Source organism: Sminthopsis crassicaudata, chromosome 3, assembly GCF_048593235.1.
Source record: "Sminthopsis crassicaudata isolate SCR6 chromosome 3, ASM4859323v1, whole genome shotgun sequence".
NCBI classification, from domain to species: Eukaryota; Metazoa; Chordata; class Mammalia; order Dasyuromorphia; family Dasyuridae; genus Sminthopsis; species Sminthopsis crassicaudata.
The window spans coordinates 488,218,661-488,243,492 of record NC_133619.1 but is presented as its reverse complement, the minus strand read 5'-3'; the positions used below and the strand labels follow the sequence as shown (position 1 = coordinate 488,243,492).

Genomic DNA, 24,832 nt, shown 5'->3' with positions numbered 1-24,832 from the left:
ATCCATCAGAATTGATCATTGTATAGTCTTGTTGTTGCCGTGTATAATGAAGGAGTTCTTAGTTGTAATAGAGCTAAAGTCAATTATGTGTTTGTATTAAGTCCAACACCAATATGGTAATGATACAGAGTACTGACCTGCCATGAAAGAGTGAAAGTAGCTCAAATCAGAAAGAGAGCAGGGCAAATCTTTCCTGTTAATCAATCAGCAGTGGGGTCAGGATGATCAGAGAACACTACACTTGCAGCAACTATAAAGTTCTAGCAAATTTTTTTAAACATTGTATTAGCTTTATGAGGATAAACCATGCTTTTTTCAGGTAAGCACCAACTCCTTAAAGTTAAAACAGACTGCATTTTTGTATGTGGTTCAGGTTCTGCATTATGACTGTAGGCACTTATGAGAAAACTAAAACACTTATTAGAACGAACACCTGCAGAATTTAACCCCCCAAATATGAACAGTTTGTGTTGGCCACTTTTCAAAAAAATAATTTTTAAAAGCATTTCATTAACAAAATGGATTTTGTTCTATTTCTAGATAATTGTTTTTCAAGCATATACCAATAAGAGTGATCTGCCGATTGAAACAAAATATCTTTTTCCCTTGGATGACAAAGCAGCAGTGTGTGGGTTTGAAGCTTTCATCAATGGCAAGCATATAATAGGAGAGGTAAAGAATAATAAATTACACTCTCTTGTCCTGCTTTCTCTGCAGACACACCTTTTTTAAATTTATCCAGTGTGATGGGCTTCTGAGTAGTGATTTTATACATATTGGCTTGCTTTTCAAGTTTACATTCATTTCACATTCTATTCATTTCTGAAATAAACATTTCTAATATTTGAGTTTGAACAGTTAACTCTACTACATGAAATAATGCAGTTATCATATTTGTCATAACTTTTTTAAATGCTTTTTTTCTTAGGTCAAGGAAAAGAAAGAAGCCCATCAGGAGTACAGAGAAGCCATCAGTCAAGGCCATGGAGCTTACTTGATGGATCAAGATAGTCCTGTATGGCATGCTATTAATTTGTTAGGTTGCCACATTAATCAAAAATGCAAAAAAAAGTTAAATCCTTTAAAATATATAATACCTACTATAAAGTAAGAATCAAAAATATTTAGATTGAAAAAATCTTATTTTCTGTTATCAGAGAGAAACCTTGCCTAAGAATTTAGCATTTCCAGTGCCCTTTTGGCATGTTATCTGCAGCTCTGTACTAATTAACAAATGTAGTCTGTGACTCTAATGAATTCCTTCTTATCTTACATGATTTAATATTATTTTGGGTTTAAACCCCATCAACTTTCCAAAAGAATGAGAAGGGAGTTACAAGATAATATCAAATTGTTGTTTTTGGAATGCTAAATTAAAAATAAGAGAAATGTGTTTTTGTTACATAGACCAGGACTTTTTTAAACTTTTCCCACTTGTAATCCATTTTTGTCCTAGAAATTGTTATGTGACCCTGGTTATGTAAATATATAAAATAGTTATATAATCAAACATTTCCTAATAACCACAATTTCACAACCTCCACCTTCAGTTATGAGTTGCCATATGAGGTCTTAAATCATAGTTTAAGATGTTAGGATATAGACAATTTAACTTAATAACTAAGTTTTTAGTGTTGATTGAAATCAATATGACAACTCCATCCTTATGTCCACTCATGTGACTTTGTGCTAAGATGAATGGATGAAAAACAAACAGAAAATTTTAGTTCAGAAGAAGTAATTTTTTATTGGTCAAGTTTCTGAAAGGTAATAAATAATGGAAAGAGGGTTGGCATTATAGTCAAAAAGATCTATGTTCAGAAGCCACTTCTGACACACACTTCTAGAAACCCATGGAAAAGGTCTTCACCTCTCAGCACTCTATGGTGAGCCACAAAGACAATGGTTGGCAGAGGAGTTTTCCATTTTTCTCTCTTAAGGTCCACTATGGAATTCTTTAAATTGTCCCAGTGAAATCACTGGTCTGGACCAAGAGTCTCTGATAAAGAGATGATGATAAAGCCAAACAAGATTGTTAGAGAGATTGTAAGAGAATCAGAAATTTTATAATTGTTTTCCCCTATTGTGGGGTAGTTAATTATTGTGAGATGACAAAAGACAGGGTAACTGGAAGCACAAAATAATTATAGTCTATGGCTACAGAGAATGAAAGTCAGTGAATTTTTACTTCATAAGCAGAGTTCTTAACTGCGATACAATTTGGGGGAGGTGAATCTTTACCCAAAGGAAAAGAAAGATTAGTGTTATTGAGCAGCAGGAATATATTTTCATCAGGCTTCACAAATAGAAATTTGTCCAATGGTTGATTGGAAACTTTGAGTATGAAGATTCTCTGTAGCAGAAAAATACAGTAACTAGGTTCACTAACAGTCAGAACAAGGTCTTGATCTAGGTTAAAAAAACTGTAAGGATTAATGTAGCCATTTGGTAGAGAAGTTTTGGCAGGTCCTACTAAGTCCCTATTTCACATAGGGGCATAGAGATTAATAATCTTTGTGTTATCTAAGAGCCAGCCTGTCTAAATTCAGAAAGACTTACTTCTACACTATATTGGAGGTGATGAATTTTTCGGTTACAATTAATTCCCTTACCAAGGTAAAGAAAAATCAAAGTTTAAATTAGTGGAAGAAGTGCTAACCTCAGCAAAATTTTGAATTTTCAAAATAAACTTAAACACTATCCCCATTTTCCTAGGAAGTGTTTTTCAGAAGCTTGATGTCTTAATTGTTTGAATTGATTATTAATGTAGAACATTATTAAATAATGAATTTGGATTAGCTCTTTGGTTTGCACATTATTAAATAAAGAATTTGGATTAGGTCTTTGGTTTGCAAAGTGAATAATGTTTCCATTTCAGGATGTCTTTACAGTGAGTATTGGAAACTTACCACCACAGGCCAAAGTTCTTATCAAAATTACCTATATTACTGAGCTCAGTTTTCATCATGGATGTGCCAACTTCTTCATGCCTGCTAGTGTAGCACCGTGGCAACAGGACAAAGCTTTAAATGAAAACTTGCAGGTTTGTATATTTAACTTAACGTTTTAAGTGATATTTTCTTTGAAGTTATAGCTCTTAAAAATGTCCTTGAGATATAAATAGGTAATGTTTCCTAAAGATAACAGAACTTGGTATACATGTCATTTAGAAAAATGAGAAAAAATTATTTTCAGTTGCCCTTTTTTGAATATCAGTAGCAATTAGAGGCAGTTAGGATGGCACAGCAGAGAGAACATCAGGCCTGGAGTCAGGTGGACCTGATTTCAAATCCCTGCCTAAGATATTTAATAGCTCTGTGGCTCTGGGCAAGTCACTTAACTTGTGTTCCTCAGTTTCTTTATCTGTAAAATAGAGTGAATAATAGCATCCACCTCCCAGAGTTGTGGTGAGTATCAAGTGAGATAATAATTGTAAAGTATTTGGTAAGCTCTATGCAAATGTTAACTGTTGTTATTTCATTAACCTTTCTGAGTAATATTACTCAAAAATTAGTTTGATAGTGACTCTTATTCCACAAGAGAAAAATGCATGACATTTACAGATGTGCAAAGTTGAAAACTTACAACATTATTCATATTGCTAGCAGTTTACTTGATGTGACGATGACTTACCATTTTTTAATATACCAGTCATTGTATTAGGTGTACCCTGAAAATGGATATATGATCATATTCTTATTTTTGACAGGATACAGTAGAGAAGGTTTGTATTAAGGAAGTTGGAATGCATCAACAGTAAGTATCTAAAATATAAAGTCTTAATTTTTCAGTGACTGATTTTAGTGGACATTAGTTTCATATTTTAAAGTTCCTTTTGAAATACACTATATTTAATAGAAGGAACAGTGTCATAGAAACAAAGAAGAGCTTCAAAGTGTTCTGGCAAAATTTTAAGGGAGAGAAAATACTTTCATATGGAGGGAATCATATAATTTTCTGTAAAGGAGATGCAATTTAGCTGATTAGGCTTCTGACAGAGTAATGAAAAAGAGTATGCAATTTGGGAGATAGCTTACCCTCTTCATAGAGGGTGTGATCAATCCAGAAACATTTATTAAACACTTATTAGGTGCTAAGCACTGTATCTTTAGTGATACAAAAACAAAAATGAAACAATCCCTTCCTTAAGAAACTTAATCAATAGAGGAGACAACTGCACATATCAGTATATTCAGAACAAATATAAGATAATTATGCTAGCACAAGTTGCTAGCATATAAAATCTGAGTAGCAACTTCTATTTGAAATATAGCATATGTGAAGGAAAGCATTGTATCTCTATTAAATTGAAATCCTTTTTTCTTTATATTTGATAGATTCTCCTTAAATATATCAATTGAGATGCCACATTTAATTGAGCTAATTAACAGTGATACACATAAACTCAAAGTAAAGGTATGTAAGTCTTTTAAAAACTTTATTATCTATATTTAAATTAATTTCATACTTGTAAAAATATCTTATCAATGTTATCATTAGTGAGGCTCATTTGTAAGGTTTTTTAAATTGTAAGATTTATAAGATTTTTAAAAATGTGACTATCAATTATATTCTGAACCAGATTAATCTACATACCTAATGACTTCAGTAGAAGTGTTATTTTTTTACTTTGGTTTGGCTTGGCTTTGTAGAGAGATACAAATTTTGAATTTCATGAAATACATGAAAATGACTGAAATGAAAGTCTTACCCTAAGAATTCATAGTTTTCAAGTGATCAGAAACCTATAACTTTAGCATTAATTTTTTTGCTTTCCTTTAAACTATGCTTTGAAAATGATGTTATGCTGCAATGAGTGACAAAATGGACATATTCAATTAAATCAAATATTATATTTTTCTTTTGTTGTATAGAAAACAGATTGCAAAGCTGTAATCAGCACTTTGGATAACAGTACCTTAGACAGCAAAGGCTTCTCTCTCCAGATCTACATAGGAGAGGTTTATCTCCCAAGAATGTGGGTTGAAAAGCACCCAAACAAGGAAAGTGAGGTAAATTTCTTTTTATTTGAAAAAAAAATTATCATCCAATGTAACTGTTTAAAAAAAAAAAACATGACTTATATGCATTCTAGTTTCATTTGAATCCATTGTCATTTTTCACTAAGACAGATCCATCAACTTTATAAAATTGACAATCATGTGTTTGCTGAACAATATTTTGAGTATTAATTGTATGGTTTTGTATAAAGGATTAAATTCTCCCTACAATACTTCTTGTTTCTCTTTCCATTGATCCTCACCCAAATACGGCCCACCATATTTCCATTTCAAGTTAATGATTTTCACATAGGTATGATATTCTTGTTATAATGTGTTATATACTACCTTACCTTTAATCCAATCTGGCCTTTTTTTTTTTCAAATTATTTTTAAATTTTTTTAGAATTGTTATTTTATCTTCTTTTTCAGAATAAGCTTTTATTTATAACTTTTGGTTTTTTCATTACCAATATTTCTTCTAATGTCCCACTTCTTTGCACTTCCAGATAATTATGCTATATAACAAATATTTAATTCATTCCTTTCAAACAAGGCAAATCTGTCTTTTTGTTTCTGCTTCTTTTTTATTTAAATAGCTAAATTGTTTGGTTTTCTCTATGTGTCTCATTTCTCTTTCTGTCTCTATTTCTCTTTCTGTATATACACATACTATGCACATATACACACACACATACACATGCACACACCTGCCATGGCTCTATTATTCTAGAATTATTGACAACATCTTGCCACTCCTTTGATCTTTGAGATTGACTCCTGTCATGAAGAATACAAGTTTCTCTGCCATCAAGCCCTAAAATTAGCAGAAACAAATGGTGTAGAACATTGGGGTTGCTGGCTCTCAGTAACTTTTATCACAGGATTCTTATTTGTGGCAAATTTCTGCTTCTCAATTTTCTAACTTGTTGAGATAATTTTGAATCTTTCTTCTGTCCCCTATTGTTGGCTATATCTTTAGGTTTTGTATTATTTGCAAAATTGATAAATATTTGATGCTTATGATTGACAAGTCACTGACAGGAATCTGAGTCAAGCACTGAGCTTTGTGGTCTCCCCATAGAGGCCTTTATCTAGACTGACAATGATGTAGGAGTTAACATTCTTTGGATGTAACTATTTAAATACATCTTACTATCTTATACTCAAGCCCCAATTTCACCATTTAACCCACAAAGATAACATGGGAGATTTGTGTTAGGTGATTTTTAAAAAAAACTTTTAAAATTTAAAAGTATTTATTTACAAATGAGTTTTTAAAAAAATAAAATGCACTATATCTGTGGCATTCTTCTAAGTTACTAAGCCTATAAAATAGAAGAATATTAGTGACTTCTTATCATATGTAATTATATATAACCTAATTATATATTAGCTCTGCCTAACTTTTTTGATTTTAGTATTGACCTTCATTGAAGAAAGAGAGGGAAAAAATTAGGTATGAAGCATGAAGTCAAAGGACCTAGATTCATCTCCCAGATCTTCTCTTTATTCCATATTTGATCAGAAGCAAGTTATTAAAAATTCTGAGTTTTAGTGACCTCATCTATAAAATGAGGACATTGGATTGGATGGCTTCCAAGGTGCCTTCCCATCTTTAATTTATCTTCGTATAAAGGTGCTCACTTAATTTCTGTGACAGAACACATTTTAGTTTTGGATCCAGATACTGTCTCTGCCATTAGATATGTATCTCTGGGTATCATTTTGCTCCCAGAATGTCAGAGAATTTTCAGCTCCTTGGAAGCAGGAACTTTTGTCTTTGTATTTGCACTACCTATCACAGTTTTGCAAATAGTAAGCATTTAATAAATATATGTTCTCCTGAATTTAATCAAATTCTATTATTTATAATATGAAAGAGTCAGATTAACTTTTAAGTCTCATTTTTCCTAAGCTATAAAAGATGAGGTGATTGATTAGATCCTTTTCAGTTCTGAATTTTGTAACTAGTTCCTCTGACTCAATGATTTCTAAAGTACTTTCTAGTTCTGAAATTCAGTATGATTATGGAGGACTCTTGATCTTGAAGGAGAAATTGCAAAGGGTTCCTTTTGTTTTTTGGGTGGTTTCTTTGTCATTTAACATATTAGACAGTTGTCCCTTATTCTTCAAGATATCAAGGAACTCCTGTCATAGTGCTTAAGTAAATGACGAGGTTTTCAAACAAGATGGGAACTTAACAGACCATCTAACTGAACTCCCTTACTTAATTTTTTTTAAGTTTTATTGATAACTTTTGTTTTCAGATCATAGTGATTTCTGGAGATATCTACCCTATGAGTCTTCTTTTGTAATAAAGAAAAGCAGTTCAGTAATAATACCACTGTACCTAACAACCATGTGTGGCAGAAAATGCCGGATTCTCTATCCATACTCCCACATTTCTTCAAGGAAAAGAGTCTGGTTTCTATATATCTCTTCTTGTAAGCCAAGACAGGACATTGTAATTACACAGCACTTGGCTTCTTTTTATTTATAATATTAGTCATTGTATCTATTGTTTTCCTGGTTCTACTTGTTTTCCTCTGCCACAATTTGTATATTTTCCCAGGTTTTCTGTGAATTATTCAACATTTCTTACAGCACACTAAAATTCCATTATTTATCAATCCATCAACAAGCATTTATTTTTTTTTGTATTATATATATTTTTTATAATATTATCCCTTGTATTCATTTTTCCATATTATCCCCCCCCTACTCCCTCTCCCCGATGACAGGCAATCCCATACATTTTACATGTGTTACAATATAACCTAGATACAATACATGTGTGTAAATACCATTTTCTTGTTGCACATTAAGTATTAGATTCCGAAGGTACATGTAATCTGGGCAGACAGATATTAGTGCTAACAATTTACATTCACTTCCCAGTGTTCCTTCTCTGGGTGTAGCTACCTCTGTCCATCATTGATCAACTGGAAGTGAGTTGGATCTTCTTTATGTTGAAGATTTCCACTTCCATCAGAATATATCCTCATACAGTATTGAACAAGCATTTATTAAACATTTGTTAGACATTTACTATTTCTTAAACATTGCCATGGGCTGTGGAAATTGATAGGGATACAAAGGAAAATTCAAAAACAAAAATAAAAACCAATCTATATTGATGTGGTTAGTGGCAGTGCAGAGAGTTGTGAAAATTGGAGTAGGAATCCCCTAGATGGGCAGGTCCAATGTGAAAGAATTCACCAACTCGAAAAGTCTGAATGCTGCCAAAAGGGAAGTTTATTGGCACTGAGAAGCCAGCTTTGCTAGGAAGACAGATTCCTTAGTGGCAAGAGGTCCTGACAGAGAAATAACAAAGATTATCATGGTCTTTTCACAACAGGTAGGAGTCTTGGTAAGCAGCTTTGCCAAGAATAGAGCTTTGTTGGCAAAGCATAATTCTTATTTCAGATTTCTGCAAAGATTTGGAGCTCAAAATAGTCACTTTATGTGGTCTCAGGGTAGGGCTTCCATTGAATGAGATTCCTTCAATTCTTTCACTGCCCCCAGGCCTAGATTTCCAGTTGAATGAGACCACTTAAGTTTGAGCTACTGGGAGTAATCCTGGGCTAATCTGCTCAATAGAAATATCAGGTCCAGATCTATATATATTTTACATATATATATGCACATATATGTGTATATATAATTATAATATAATTTTTTTTAAAAATCAACTTTCATGGGTCAACAAGAGAATGAAATAATGAAAAGTGGGCTGTATTAAAACGAGGGTTTGGGGGTAGGTGACCCATATTATCCATTGACTAATCTATTTCCTTATCTGTCTACATTTCCCCCACATCTTTCTGAGCAAACACTGAGTAGGTATATACCGAGGAGCCCAAACTTAAGAGCTTCTCTTAATTGTCTTTTTAGATCTTTGCCACTGGTTGATTTCTGGATAAGGAAGTAGAAAAGGGGAAAAACCTTGGTCTCTATTCAATAGTTAATTATTAAATATGAGAGAAACAATTAATTTCTCACATTGTTATTGCATAAATTGTTCTCCTGGTTTGGGTCACCGCACTCTATTTTACTGTGTAATCCTATTCCCTTTTTATGTTGCTCAGCTTAATTTTGTCTTCTTCATTTTGGAACTTAAAACTGGAATTCTCTTGGTCTTTTAAAATTAAATTTTATTCTTCAATTAGCAAAGTAAAAATTATTTTCATTTTTGAATGAAAGACCAATTGAAAGTCATAACTTTAATGGTTGGGAAACCCAAGAGATAGATTTTATGGATAATTAGTCAATTTATTCATTAAGGTAGCTTGCAGTCAATAAATTGATGGTCAGTAGTTTCTCTAAGTAACCAAACACAAACCGATGGAAACATTGAATGACTTAAATGCCTTTGTAAAAAGGAATGCTTCTGACAAGAGGAAATCAACCCTTAGTGGGGACATTTAATGAAAATGTAGGGTAGCAGTCTTCAGCTCCTTCTGCTGAGAACACTGGTTGATCATGAGACTCATCTGCCTCCAGCAATCTGATCAGAGAAATTTATCTCCATTCAGACCACTCTTAATTGGTTTTCTCTTTCATGAGCTGGATCACTCTAAACTCTAATGGAGGGGTCCAAGGACAGAATCCCATTTCTTCTGGAGTAAGAACTTTTCCCCAATTAGATTCTGTTTACATTCTTAATAGAAATTAGGCCTCCTAGTTGGGTGAAATCCTGCCCAAGATTGTAGAATATATTCCTTAAGGGCTAGGGCAATCTCACTCATCAATCATGTCCTTCAGAGACTGACTTTTTACAGAAGCTTGTCCTTAAATGAGGAAATAAGGAGAAAAACATGGATACAATTTAATAATCCATTATTAATTTAATAATAAAATAATTTCATAATAAAGACTTTTTCATTTCCAGTTGAAGTTATAAGATGAATTTGCCACTTTCTAGCCATTGTCTCCTTTTTCCTTCTAGGCCTGCATGCTTGTATTCCATCCAGATTTTAGCATTGCACTACCTGAAAAGGCCTATACTAATGAAGTTATTATTTGTCTGGATTGTTCCAATTCTATGGAGGGCTCAATATTACTGCAAGCAAAGCAAATTGCCTTACATGCTCTGTCTCTTGTCCAAGAGAAGCAAAAAGTAAATATTATCAAGTTTGGCACAAGTAAGTTTTCTGTTATTTCTGACACTGTGACATTCTAAAATTAACTTTAAAAGATAAAAGAATAAAAAGGACATGAATTACCTTGACAAGTAAATTCACAAGGGAAAATTGCCCAAGTATTAAGTTATCAGAAAGTATGTAGTGTGCTATTTCAAGAGATAGTGAGTATTTTTTTATTGGAGATCTTAACTGGAAACAGGAGCATGTTGTATGTGGAGTATATTGTAGAAAAACTTCCTGTCTAGGAATATGTGAATTAGATGATCATTCTGATCAATTCCAACTCTGGAATTCTCTGAGTCTCTATCACAGGGATTTTTAACTTGGGTCTGTAGATTAATTTAAAGGCCTATGAACTTAAATGGGAAAAAGAAAAATCATTTTTATTTTTACCAACTTCTAATTTAAATTTAGTGTTTCCTTCCATTATTTAAAAACATTATTCAAAAGAAGGGCTTGATAGGTTTCTCCAGACTGCCAGAAGGTGCATGACATAAAAAAAGGTTAGAAACCCCTGGACACACTGTGAAATTATAGTTCTGTTTGAAGAATTTATTCTATTAAAAGATATGTAAAAACCTTTTACACCAGGTGGGGACAGTCAAAGAATCATAAGAGTGTAATGTTCTTGGTTTGGTTTTCTGGAAAGCCTTCTTTTCAGCAGATTAATCACCACAAGAATAGCCAGGTGTTAAAGTCCAAATCCTTTATCAATCCTTTTTCAAAGTCTTGTCTTGGGGCCCCAGGGTAGCTTTCTTAAAGGCCTTCCAGAGTCTTGGTTTCAGTGGAGAAAATGCAGGAGGAGAACCCTGCTGCCACAGGGTATGAGATGGAATGAATGAGTCTTGAGTCCAAGGACTTGTACTTCAGCTTTCAGTCTGCTTATCTGCCTCTGAATGAATCTGGCTGAGACTCCCAGCTTATATGCTCTATACTGAGTATAAACTAATTATATCACTAGGAAACAATTATTTGTTGTAAGATTAAATCAATCATACTGAATCATTGTCTTTATTGATTCCACTGACTTAACACCTTGTAAGAATCCTTGTTTCAGAGTTCTGGCCCAAAACACAAGAGAAAGAAGATCAGGCACTGATTGTAAAGAAGAGTCAAAACACATGATATAGGAAAGAATGAAGCTCAGTGCTCTCTCAATCCATGTGCCCATCCCATTCTAAAAAAAAGGCTCTGTTAAATCTTCTCCTGAACCTCACCATTGGCTAAATAATATCAATGCTAGGGTGTTAGGATTCTTACAAGGTGCTGAGTGGGTTGTCTAATTTAGCATGGTACTTAACAGTTCTCTAATTCAGAGTTCACACCTTTAAAAGAGTATATAAAAGAACAAGCCCACTGGAAGCTCCAGGAGATTCTCAAGTCTAAAAGAAAAGCCCACTCATGGACTTCCAGGAGATTCACTAGCTCATCCACAAGCCCACTCTCTGGGAGGAGAAGTCAAGATTCATTCTCACTTCCACCTTTGTGCTGGATGGAGACATTGGGAGGACAAGAGGCAGAAGCTGGCAGAGACAAAGGACTAGCTGAAGAAAGAACTAGAGCTCTCGGGAACCAAGGAGAGAGGAAGGCCTCCAGAAAACTAGCTGAGCCCCAAGTGAAAGAGATAAGATTTTGGAAGAGACAATAAAGGATTTGTACTTTAATTCCTGGATGCATTCGAGGTCATTATTGAAACTGAACTGAAGCCAAAGCTGCCTCCAGAAGCTTCCCAAGAAACCACCTCCCAGAGAATGATTACAATTTAGAGAAACAGAACATTACACTAGGGAAATTCACAGGGAAAGTATGGAACTCTTACTTTTTGTAGAAACTTAAAGGGTTATTTGAGATTAAAGACAAACTTTGTTTTATATAATGATTGAGTTCTAAATGAGTGATTTTGTGGTATAAATATGTTGACAAAATTATATATTAAAAGGAATCCAAGAGTGAATCCTTTTATCACTCTCTAATTTATCTTTTTTTTTTTTTTTTTTTTTTTTTTTTTTAAATGCCTCTCAAGTCTCACTTGTTCAACTCATAAGTACTGGCAGGTTGGAATTCCACAGGATTAGCTGTTAGTACTTTAGAGTAGAAGGAACACTGTGGGCAGATAGCCTCTTAATATTGCCTCATCTGTGCCTCTGCTAGTGGACTCTTGCTTAATAAGCAGCCAGCAAATTCTGTTCTTTAGTAATTTAGTCTGTAATTACTTGGTTTAACAAGTAATTACAAGGCATTTCCTTCAACCTCTGGGGCACATTTTCCCACAAATACATCCAAACAAAAGGGGAGAACAGTGGACATGAATTTAAAATACAATCACAATGAGACATGTGTAAGGAACATATGTAGCTAAGAAACCTCACAAAGATGAAGCTACAGAGCTTCTAGATCCTTTCTTTCTTTCTTTCTTTCTTTTTTTTTTTTCTGAAGGGTGCTCTCTGCATTGTGGTTGGGCAAGCACAATACTGATGGTGGATGAGGGACTCTGCTGCTCAGCCAGGCTAGCTCCTCACAAGGCTGGGAGTCTCCATGGTACTAGCAGCTCACATGGGTTTGCTCATGCTGAACTGTAATATTTTTCTTCACTGGAGGGCCCAGTCTTCTGCTGGGATGAATTGTGAAGCCCCTTGGTGGCTGTTCAGGCATCCCCATCAGACTCAGTAGTGGCTCCTGAGTCTAGACATACAGACAGAATGAGGCAGCTACTGCAAGACAAGACTTCAAGCTACTTTAGATCCCTCATCCCTTTGCCACTGAGCTGAATCAAGCAGATTATTCCTCAGGATGGTGGTACTCTCATCAAAATACCAGCAAATTTTGATATGGTAGCCTGTCACTAGACCTTTGTTCTTTGTTCTTCAAAGTCTCAAAAAGCCCTATACAAATGTTCAGAAAATATAAATGAGAAGTAGCCCTATATCAGATATAGATTTGCTTTAATATTCATACATTCACCCCTTACCACTGGCTCTCCAGAGATCAGAGACATCTTTGTATCGCAAGGCCAATGGGAAGAAAAAAAATGAATTTTTGTGTTAGGGCCTTTTGTATGAGTTCAGTTCCTGTTCAACTCCTAATCAAAAGATCCTTCTTCACCTGTTCACCAGGGGACAGGAAACAATCACAAACTAAACATTTGCCAATGCTTGGTGAAGAGCTATACATCTTTGTTCCACATCATCATGAACTTCTAGAGATGGATTCACCAAATATTTATAAATTCCCTGCACATATGTGCAGGATTGGCCCTTATAGGTCAGTCTCCTGTTACAATTACAAATTAGGATTTTTATATATACAGTTTCCTAAAAGTGAGGCCCAACCAAATAAATGTACATAAACAAATATGTGAAGTATTTTTAAATGACAGAAATATAACCACATAATGGTACTGCAACTAGAAGTTACTAGAATAAATATTTAACAGAAGTTTCAAACAAATTTCATTATACAGGTTATACAGAGTTATTTTCATATCCTAAGTACTCCACAAGCAATCCTGAACTAACAGAGTTCATTATGGTGAGTAAAACACTCTTTCTTAATATCCCGAGTCTTTGCATATGAAATTTCAATGTTATTCCTAAGATTTCTGCCTGTAAGGCCCTGGGCATATATCTCTGTTTTTGCTTAATTGCCTGCTACTATTCTATTTACTTATGTAGCTTTTATACTTTTTTCTATCTGGAAAAAAGCAGTGCAACCGATATGTAACAGTAACCATTATATAAAGATATAGGAAGGAGAAAAAGATGTTACAATCACACGTAGGTAAGCAGGAAGGCAAACTTTAGTAATCTTTGGTTGAGAGGCAATTTAAGGCTGGAGATCAATTATAGATGGAGAGGTAAACCAGTTAAACAAGGGGCTTGAACAATTGGTCTGTAAAGAGTTTGGAGTATTATGTGCAATTTGAGACTATCAGACACAAAGAATACATGTGATTTTTATTCAAGGGAAATATCTTTTTCCTATTTTCTCACTCTAAAATAAGATTACAGCCACTAATTGAGAATAACCATAAAGCCATTACAAATAGCATGTGATACCAGCTCTTTCATTTTATATTTTAAAAAGTACTAGCTGGAGAGACTATTAATTGCACAATTTATAAGTTGGGGAAAAGGTAAATTTACATTGGTATGCTTTATTTAAAAAGTTTAATTAATAGCAAATCTAAGTTTGATTGGTTTTGTGGACATTTAAAGTTAAGTATATGATGACCTATTAAAAAGAAACAACAAATGAATACATTTTCACTTAATTTAGGCACAAAGAAAATATATATATTCTAGTTGTCTAAAAGGAAATGTGAGAATCAGCTTTTTCTAAGTTCATAATGCAGAAATGGAATGATATTAGTTTAGCTCTTCTTCCCAGGCAAAGTAGCAAATATGTCATTTTTTTAAAAGTCTTTAATGAAAAAATTAGGGATCCCTTCTCTAAAAAAGGAAGCATGCTCCAAAAAAGAAATATTGAATAGCAAATTTACAGTGTTTATAAAACCTACTTTTAATTTTTTTCTAGTCTGCTACACCTACCATGGGAAATACTGACTTCTGGAAAACCCTGCGTTTTTTAAACTTACTCTACCCTTCTCAAGGGATGCGCAGCATACTTCTTCTATCTGATGGGCATATTCAGAATGAGAGCCTGACCTTGCAGATTGTAAAAAGAAATGTTAGACACACCCGCTTATTTACATGTGGCTTTGGGTAAGTGCTAGAAAAATCATTATGTAAATGGAAAATGGAGGGCGAGGGAGTGTGGCCAACTGGCTATTGGTGATACAGGACTAAAATTAGGGAATTAAAACAGAATAGATGGGGTTACACAAGTAACTTCCAAAACGTAAAAGAACCAGTAAGAGCTGAGGAGATACGCTGAGGGAAAGACTATAGAAAGAAGAGCCTCAGAGATAGTTCTTTGAATAGAAAGCATAGAATAGATGGCAGATCAGCAAAGGAGACTAAGAAGAAGTCAGATAGGCTAGAGAAGATTAGGAAAGAGTAAAGTTGTAGCAACTGAGGGATGGAGAAGATGTTTGTTTTTCCTTGGTATTTGGGTTCAGCATAGGCCTTATTTGAGAGTAGGTATAAGTGGCAATTATCATTTCATTCCCACTTCTACATCTAGTTGAAAAGAGACTAGTCCTTATTTAAAGAGAAGTATAATCTAAAAGACCATCTGTTATCACTATTTTTCAATTCCTTTGTTGAAAAAGATCAGCCCATCCATTAGTCTGAGGAATTTGAATTACATATGTTCTACCTAATATTTTATTTTATTTCTTTTGAATTATAAATCCCCAAACCACTCAGGGGGCATGGCACCATTTGTTGATACGGTACCACATACTTTTTGTTGACATTTTACTCCATAAAGACTTTTGAACTTATTTTCATGATCTTTGAAACTGTATCTTCAAAATTTGACCAGGTCTGCAGCAAATCGTCATATCCTAAGGGCTTTGTCCCAGTATGGTGCTGGAGCATTTGAATACTTTAATACAAAATCTAAATATAGTTGGAAGAAACAGGTAAGTTTCTTCACTTTTTCATTCTTTTTTTCAAGTATGCTTATGGGATTATGAAATATTACAATTATATATGTTTTGAAGTCTTGTACAATAGTCAGTGAAATAGATCTCTGGGTTCTAATATCTAAGTAATAATAGAATTTTAGTCCTTTAATAATTTTATTCCACAAATGCTTACAAAATATCCATAAATGTCATTCGTGTCAAGTCTGTCACTCTTAACTTTGACATTTTTCTAAAAATTCCATTTAGTTCCACAAATATATATTAATTAACTATTCTATATGTGTTTATATATCTATATTGTGCTAAGATCTGGAGAAGATAATAAAGTTTAGATAAGCTCTGGTTTTTAGCCTCATAGGTCTTATAGTCTAATAGAGAGGAAGGAGTTATAACTTCAGTCCTTTATAGATCCCTAACTTCTTTGGTGTAAGAATTCTTTCCACTGACACTAATCACATCTCCTCATCTGTTTGGTAGATAGTCATTCCAAGTTGCCAAAAAAAAAATGTCCAAAAAATAAGTTGTTTGCTTACCTTCCATTGATGAACATCTCTATATTTAACTGTATTGGTCCTTATTAAATAAATATCCAACACTGACTGGACTTCTCAAACTTCATATATTCTCTAAATCTATCCTTCCTTCCAATTTCCTTTCCTCTGTCAAATTCACCAGAATTCTTCTAGCTATCCAGGTTTGCAACCTGGAAGTGACCCTTTACTCCTCATTCTTATTTGCCTTCTCAGTATCTCTCACATTTGTTCCCTTCTCTCTGTTCATTTCAGAGTTCCTCTCATTCAGGACCATTTCAAGAGGTTTCTAATTTTTCTCCCTTCCTCTAGTCTCTTCTTTTTCTAATTCATCTTCCATAAAGCCATCAAATTAATATGTCTAAAGCACAGATCTAACTATCATTCTTCTGTTTAAGAATCTTCAGTGGTTCTCTACCACTACCACGAGAACAAATAAAAATCCCCACTCCACGATTTGGCTTTTTTTTTTCTCACACTGGCACATATAGGTAGATTGATTCCCCATCACTCCCTTCCTGGCCCTACACACTCAAGCTCCACTGATGCACTTACTATACCTCTTTCATAACATTCCATTACCCTTGCTGCCCCAGAACTTTGCAAATGTCTAGAATATTCTCCCTCTTTACTATCACCTCTTTGAGCCTCTAGCTCTCTTCAGTGCTCAGTTCAAGTTCCACATTCTTCAGCAGGTTTTTCCTGATTCTCCAAGTGGTTAATACTCTTCTAATTATTTTGTATTTATTTTGTTTTAATTCTGTCTTTACTTATATCCTTTGGTAAAATATAAACTTCTTGAGGGCAGGGATTATCTCAATTTTATTTTTTGTATCACTAGTATCCAGCAGAGATCCTGGCATATTTGGAAGGGCTTAATGATTGATGTTATTGAGTCCAGGCATTTCCAGCTCAATAGGAAGGTTAGTATAGTTTAGCATGCCCAATTTTCAAGAGTCCAGAGTTATCTCTACATCATGGCTGATTATCAGAAGAGAATTTTAATGGGAGAGGAGTCTATACCATGTAAAAAAGTAACAATAAGACAGAAGAATTTCTTAAGTTAATGAGAGTACAAAGTGTTATGCAGATCTGAAGGTGAAGGATAGCTGGTTGCTAACAAATCAGGGAAGGCTTTCTAGAGAAAGTGACTTTTGAATTGGACTTTAAAGAACAGGTAGACATTCTCAGTCTTGGTGAGACTAGGGAACAATGTAAGCCACAGCACAGAGTAGAGAAATGGGCAAATATGGGGTAGGTTTGGAGGTCAGCAAATAGATTGGTATGACTGGGACATAGAGTACATGAAAGAGTATTATTATATAAGGCTGAAAGGCTAAGAAAGTACCACATGTAGAGACTCTGAATGATAAGCAAAAGAAAAACTCTTTAATTCTTGCACATTGTATAAAATGATCAGATCTATATACAAGAAAATAACTGGCAGTATGTGACAGATGGATTATCAGAGAAAGAAAGTAGAAATGGTAAGTCTTAGTAGGAAGCCTTGTGAAATCTAGAAGATTGGTAATGGAAATCTGAACTAGGGTGACAGTTGTGGAAATAGAGAAAAAAGAATGGATTTGAGAACTTTCAAAGATGGAACTAATAAGAATCCATCACTGATTGGCTATGAGAGTTGAAGGAGTGAGAATGGAAAGCTAACACTAAGGTTTCTAACATGACAGAGACATAATTTTAAAATAAAAGCCATCCAAAGCCAATTTTGAAAAGCAGGTGGTTAGTTCTCTTTGGAGTGACAAATTGTTAGGATTCTTACAAGGTGCTAAGTCACTGGAATGGATATAATTATCTAATGGTTCAGTATGATTGATCTGACCCTACAAGGAGATGTCATGGGCCAGAACTTGAAACAAGGTACTGAGTGGAATTAGGAGACAATGGTTAAATCTAATTTAGCATTGATTTAATCCTACAATAAATAATGGTTTCCTAGTGATGATTGGTGTATGCTCAGTGTACAGCATATAAGCAAGGAGCTCCCACAAGCCCACTCTCAAAGGCGGAGTTAGATTCATTCCCACTTCCACCTTTGTGCTGGCTGGAGACATTGGGAAGACGAGAGCTTGAAGTTGCAGAGACAAAGGACTAGCAGCAAGAGCCCTCGGGAACCAAAGAGAGAGGAAGGCCTCCAGAAAACTAGCTGAGCCCCAAGTGAAGGAGATAAGATTTTGGAAGAGACAGTAAAGGATTTGGACTTTAACTCCTGGCTGCATTTGAGATTATTGAACTGAACTGAAACGAAGGCTGCCTCTAAAAGCTCCCCAAGAAACCTGCTCTCAGAGAACGATTATAATTTTCATGGCTTATAAACTGGCACTGAGGCTGTTCCAGAGTAAATTCCAATGAGTCCCAAGTTATGTCAGCATTGTTGTAATACATGCAGTTTCCCAAAGAAGAAGCTTTGCAAAACAGCATCCATTTGAATGTATAGATCCTGACACCATGTTAATGTAGTGAACAGAATACTGTGTATGGAGTTAGGAAGACTAAAACTTGCATCCAACCTGAGACACTAACCATGTGACCTTGGACAAGCCATCTTACCTCTGAGCTCCAGTTGTTCTCATGTGTATAAAGAGAATACTAATGGACTTGATGCTAACTTGCATGCAAACTTACAGGGAAACCTTAAAGTAGTATATCAGTGTCATTTGTTATTGTTATAATAATTGGCCCAGGTTTGTTAAAAAATCAGTTTTACATGTTTAACATGTATGAGACTGCCTGCCATCTAGGGGAAGGGATAGAGGGAAGGTGTTAGGATTACAAGGTGAGAACTCAGGTTGTCTGGACAGTGACAAGGTGAGAACTCAGGTTGTCTGGACAGTAACAAGGTGAGAACTCAGGTTGACTTGACAGCTCTCTGGCTCAGACCTTTGGTTCAGGCCTTTAAAGGGAGTTTACACCTTAGGAATTCTAAGAGGAGCAAGTTCATTGGTGGAAGTATTTCCCCATGCCCCATTGAGTTCTCACATGCCTATTCTCTGGGAGGATAAAAGAAGGGCAGCATTGGGTCTGAGAGGATCTACTTTGATATAGAGTTGTGACGCCAGACAGGCTGAAAGGAGACCAGTCTGATTTGGGGAAGGACAAGAGCTGGAGGAGATTCAGAGCTCCCAAGAAACCTGCGCACAGGGGAAAAGATTTTACAGATCTCCTCCCAGAGAAGGATTATAATTGAGCAGACGACTGGACCCTCACAATTCAAGAACTTTACAGGAAGGAAGGGAAAAGCTGGAACAGAAGTGTTTGCAAGGGTCAATGTTGAAAAATTACCCATGCATATGTTCTGTCAATAAAAAGTCATAATAAAAAAATTATACATTGTATGTTATGTGTATTGTAAGCATGAATTTCCAAAATTAGCATACTTAAGAAATATTATTTATATTATTCCTAAAGGGAATCAGGCCCAAAAGAAAATTGTTCTACTCTTCTCATATGCCTTTATAAAAAAAAAAAAATTATGGCGTCAAGCCAAATGTCATCTTTTTTACAAATAAGGAAACGGAGGCTACAAAGTCCAGGTTCATACAGCTATTAAATGTTTTTAAGTGAATTTGAATGTAGGTCTTCTTGACTCTGCATCTTATTTTTTTTATCAATTTTATAATTATAAAATTATTTTTAAAATTTTTGACAGTACATATACATGAGTAATTTTTTTTTAATAACATTATCCCTTGTATTCATTTTTTCCAAATTTTCCCCTCCCTCCCTCTACTCTCTCTCCTAGATGACAGGCAATCCCATATATATTACATGTGTTACAGTATAACCTAACAATATAACCTGTGTATCTAGGTTATAATATATGCTTGTAAATCCAATTTTATTGTTGCATGTTAAGAATTGGATTCCGAAGGTATAAATAACCTGGGTGCTAACAGTTTACATTCAATTCCCAGTGTTCCTTCTCTGGATGTAGTTGTTTCTGCCCATCATTGATCAACTGGAACTGAGTTGGATCTTCTTTATGTTGAAGATATCCACTTCCATCAGAATATATCTTCATATAGTATTGTGCTGAAGTGATCTTCTGGTTCTGCTCATTTCACTCAGCATCAAGTCATGTAAGTCTCTCTAAACCTCTCTGTATTCATCTTGCTGGTCATTTCTTACAGTTGACTCTGCATCTTAAAGAAGAAGTAAAGAAGATAAGAAGAAAAGAGAACTCAGTGATCTGGTCACATGACAGAATAAAATAATCAGACAAGAGACACATTTTATTTATTCAAGAATGTATGTTCTAGACAATTCAAAGATGAAGACATTGAAATTATTTCTATCCATATGAAAAGTCATTATTAATCAGAGAAATGCAAATTAAGACAACTCTGAGATACCACAACCCACCTGCCAGATTGGCTAGAATGGCAGGGAAAGATAATACAGAATGTTGGAGGGGATGTGGGAAAACTGGGACACTGATACATTGTTCCCTGTTGGTGGAACTGTGAATACATCCAGCCATTCTGGAGAGCAATTTGGAATTACGCTCAAAAAGTTATCAAACTGTGCATACCCTTTGATTCAGCAGTGCTACTACTGGGCTTGTATCTCAAAGAGATCTTGAAGAAAGGAAAGGGACCTGTATGTGCAAGAATGTTTGTGGCAGCCCTCTTTGTAGTGGCCAGAAACTGGAAACCGAGTGGATGCCCATCAATTGGAGAATGGATGAATAAATTATGGTATATGAATATTATGGAATATTATTATTCTCTGTAAGAAATGACCAACAGGATGATTTCAGAAAGTACTGGAGAGACTTACATGAACTGATGCTGAGTGAAATGAGCAGAACCAGGAGATCATTATATACTTCAACAACAATACTATATGATGATCAATTCTGATAGATGTGGCCATTTTCAACAATGAGATGAACCAAATCAGTTTCAATAGAGCAGTAATGAACTGAACCAGCTACAACCAGTGAAAGAACTCTGGGAGATGATTATAAACCACTACATAGAATTCCCAATCCTTCTATTTTTGTCCACTTGCATTTTGGATTTCCTTCACAGGTTAATTGTACACTATTTCAAAGTCCGATTCTTTTTGTACAACAAAATAACTGTTTGGACATGTATACAAATATTGTATTTAACTTATACTTTAACATATTTAATATGTTTTGGTCAACCTGCCATCTGGGGGAAGGGTTAGGAGGAAGGGAGGGGAAAAATTGGAACAAAAAGTTTGGCAATTGTCAATGCTGAAAAATTACTCATGCATATATCTTGTAAATAAAAAGGTATTAAAAAAAAAAGAATGTATGTTCTTTGAAAGCAAAGTTCTTGTTTTTCTTAACATTCTTGTTCTTGTTTTGTATTTGTTTTTCTCTTCACACCTCAACCTTTTGGTTTAATATCTAGCAAACAGTAAGTTTATAATAAAATATAAGAGTTCCTTGGGGAAAAAAAAAAAAACAATTTTTTATTACTCAGTAATTATACTTTGCTGAACCACAAGAAAGGACTGTGGAATCCATTATGATTGGTATAAGGCAGAGGAGGGAACATTTTTTTTCTGCCAAGGGCTATTTGGATATTTATAACATAACTTATGGGCCACACAAAATTATCAACTTTAAAGAACTCAAGCAGTGGGAGGTTGTTGTACCTAGCTTTTCAGCTCATCACTGCCTGTGGTTGCCTCAGTGGACATTCCACACTCTAGTGAAAGAGAAAGGGGCCTTGCCTAGGAATAAGGAAGGGAAGCATGGTGATACAATGGAAAGAGACCTGACTTGGAGGCTTCTACTTTTGAGACTGGCAGGGTGAACAAGTTAATTAAACTTCCCTGAACCTCAATTTCCTCAGCTAAAAATTGAAGGGGCTAAAGGTCTCTTTCAGCTTTACATCACTCTTAATTTCCACATGGAGGAAAAAGAATTAGATGGCTTCTGAAGGCCCTTCTTACTGTAACTATGATCCTGTGATCAGAAATCCTGGGACTGAATTCCAAATCTGACAACTCTCATTGAACTGCTGTTTCCTCATCTGTAAAATGGGGATCATCATATTTAAAGGATTTTGTTAGAGTAGCACTTTATCAGTTTCAAAGCACTATGTAAATGTAACTTATGATTATGATTAGGATCACTTTTCTAATTTTGGAAGTTTGGGCTCTTTTAATCAAATATAAAAATAAATTTCAATTTCAATTTTTTTTATGTTTTAAAAAATGAGATGTCCTTTTTTTGTGTTTAAAACAGGATAGACTTAAGAAAAGAATTAAATAAAATAGAGACTAGACAGTATTACTATCCAGAAAAATAAAGGTTAACCAAATTCTCTTTTCTTCTCTGTAGGAGAAAGAATGAAATCGAAATCTGATAGGGGACAGAATAGTCTTTAGGTGAATTCCCTGAATCACCTGCTTTAACATCACAGAAGTTTAGGTATAGAAAGGACCTTAGTAATCATTTGGCCTAAATGGTGATACCATGGAAAGATAACCTGTTTGGGTGTCACAGGGTCTGGGTTCAAATTATATTCCTTTTGCTTATATAACCTTGGGCATGTCACTTTTTCAACCTCAATTTCCCACTTAGTAGAATGAAGGGATTGATGTAGAAATGACCTCTCACATCCTTTCTATCCCTAAATCTTATATATGTACAGAAATACTAAGTAACTTACAGACATTCTCTCTAGAAGAGCACACAGCCTCACCTAACATAAAGGTTACAGTCAGGAAAAAGGATGGAAAAATTGAGCAAATTTAAAAAAAAAAAAAAGCCCATCATAAAAATCAATTAATTTTACCATAAAAACAGCTGGAAAATGTTGGTTCACAATGTTCAACATACAAACAATCTGAAGTTATATAATACTTGTATTATTAGAATGAATATTGATTAAAAGATATTGTGAAAATTGCCTACTAAAGGCCCACTAGAGAAATTAATGCCCACTAGAAGCATTGGAGTTACTTTTGCATATGTAAAGTGAGTAACAGTGATACTAGACTCATTTTAAGGGGGCATTTGTCAAATTTACCCCAAAGTTTTCCTTCTGTATAGAACAAGAAGGAAAAAGTATAAACATATTAAATTTATCATGAAAGTTTTTTGTGAAGTAAAATCAAGATCTAATCTATTTTTTTCCTTTTTAAATAGATTGAAGACCAGATGACAAGAATATTTTCTCCAGGATGCAGTTCTGTGTCTGTTAAATGGCAACAACTGAATTTAAATTCACCAGAGCCTATGCAGGCTCCCACACAAATCCAGGCCTTATTCAATAATGATAGGCTGCTTGTGTATGGATTCATTCCTCATTGTACACAGGTATGAAGTTGTCCAAAGAAGCACAGGTTATATGTTTGAATATTTAACCAATTAATATGTGGCTTGTTTTGAAACTCTCCCCTAAGGAGCTAGGGAAAATCCAGGTTCATATAGCTATTAAATGTTTTAAGTGAATTTGAATGTAGGTCTGTCATCTTGACCCTGCATCTTAAATAAGAAGTAAGGAAGATAAGAAGAAAAAAAACTCAGTGATCTGGTCACATGATAGAATAAAATAATCAGACTTCTTTCTTCACTTGGCAGGTTGTTAATTGTTAATCATTAGTATTATCACTGCTAAAATTATCAGTAACTAAGGGGTTGGGAATATGGAATTCTAAAAAATAATTAGCTTTCTCTTTTATTTTAATGTCCTTCAGGCCATCCTAAATGCTTTAATTCAAGAGATGGAATTTCAGACAATGGTATCAACTACTGAACTACAAAAAACAACTGGAACTGTAAGATTCATAATTTCACATATATGCCTGTGATAGTAATCAATTTTCATAATTTTTTGTGAGACTATTAGGGTTAAATAACTTGCTCAAGGTCAAACAGCTAGTGAATAGTAATTGCCTGAGGCTGGATTTGTACTCAGGGCCACTGCACCATCTAGCTGCCCCCATAATTTTGTATTTTAACAAAAATATAGTTATTTTATATACACTATTTATTTAATATTTTAATTTCAGTTTCATATAAAAATCTAAGTAACTCAGGGAAGTAATTATCTGGACAGATGAGCTCATTTTTCTAAACCTATAAACATTTAGTTTTAACAGCATATTGAGAAACCTACATTTTATTCACCTATTTAGGTAAAATTCATGTCTATCTTAACTTCATCATTAGTTTACAATCTTTCTCAATTAAATAAAATTAAATTTTATTCATATAATATAAGAAAGATCCACCTTTAAATTACATTTCAAGGTTTATAAAGTCCTTGGTTCACAAAAACCCTCTAAAGTGTAAGTAATGTTATTATCATTATCCAACTGAAGCACAGAGACATTAGATAACTTGCTTGATATAACCTACTTGATCATAATAAATAATTTTCTTAATATGTTGCTGTATAATACTAATATTTCATTTATTCAATAGAGAAATTTATCCTTATTTTCTTTTTTTAGTGTTATCTTTAACTGGTTGTAAAATTAATATCATATTTGCTTCATAAATGTTTTAGGCAGCTTTCTATATATTTATGAATGATCTATGTAATATAGGAATTATTTATTTTTGATAAGTAAAACCTCATTTATGCAACTATGCTT

The 24,832-nt window shown here is 34.2% G+C and overlaps 1 protein-coding gene across 9 annotated transcripts in view; it reads left to right on the top strand.

Moving 5' to 3' along the window:
- PARP4 (poly(ADP-ribose) polymerase family member 4) overlaps positions 1-24,832 on the top strand; it is a 123,104-nt gene that overhangs the window by 56,603 nt on the left and 41,669 nt on the right. For all 9 annotated transcript variants that reach the window (XM_074303726.1, XM_074303723.1, XM_074303721.1 and 6 more), the window contains 12 exons: positions 541-672; positions 929-1,015; positions 2,879-3,043; positions 3,710-3,756; positions 4,338-4,416; positions 4,875-5,012; positions 9,952-10,147; positions 13,608-13,675; positions 14,681-14,868; positions 15,593-15,692; positions 23,379-23,549; positions 23,930-24,010. In XM_074303726.1, coding sequence (XP_074159827.1) covers positions 541-672; positions 929-1,015; positions 2,879-3,043; positions 3,710-3,756; positions 4,338-4,416; positions 4,875-5,012; positions 9,952-10,147; positions 13,608-13,675; positions 14,681-14,868; positions 15,593-15,692; positions 23,379-23,549; positions 23,930-24,010 — 1,452 coding nt within the window. The remainder of the gene's footprint in view (positions 1-540; positions 673-928; positions 1,016-2,878; positions 3,044-3,709; positions 3,757-4,337; positions 4,417-4,874; positions 5,013-9,951; positions 10,148-13,607; positions 13,676-14,680; positions 14,869-15,592; positions 15,693-23,378; positions 23,550-23,929; positions 24,011-24,832) is intronic.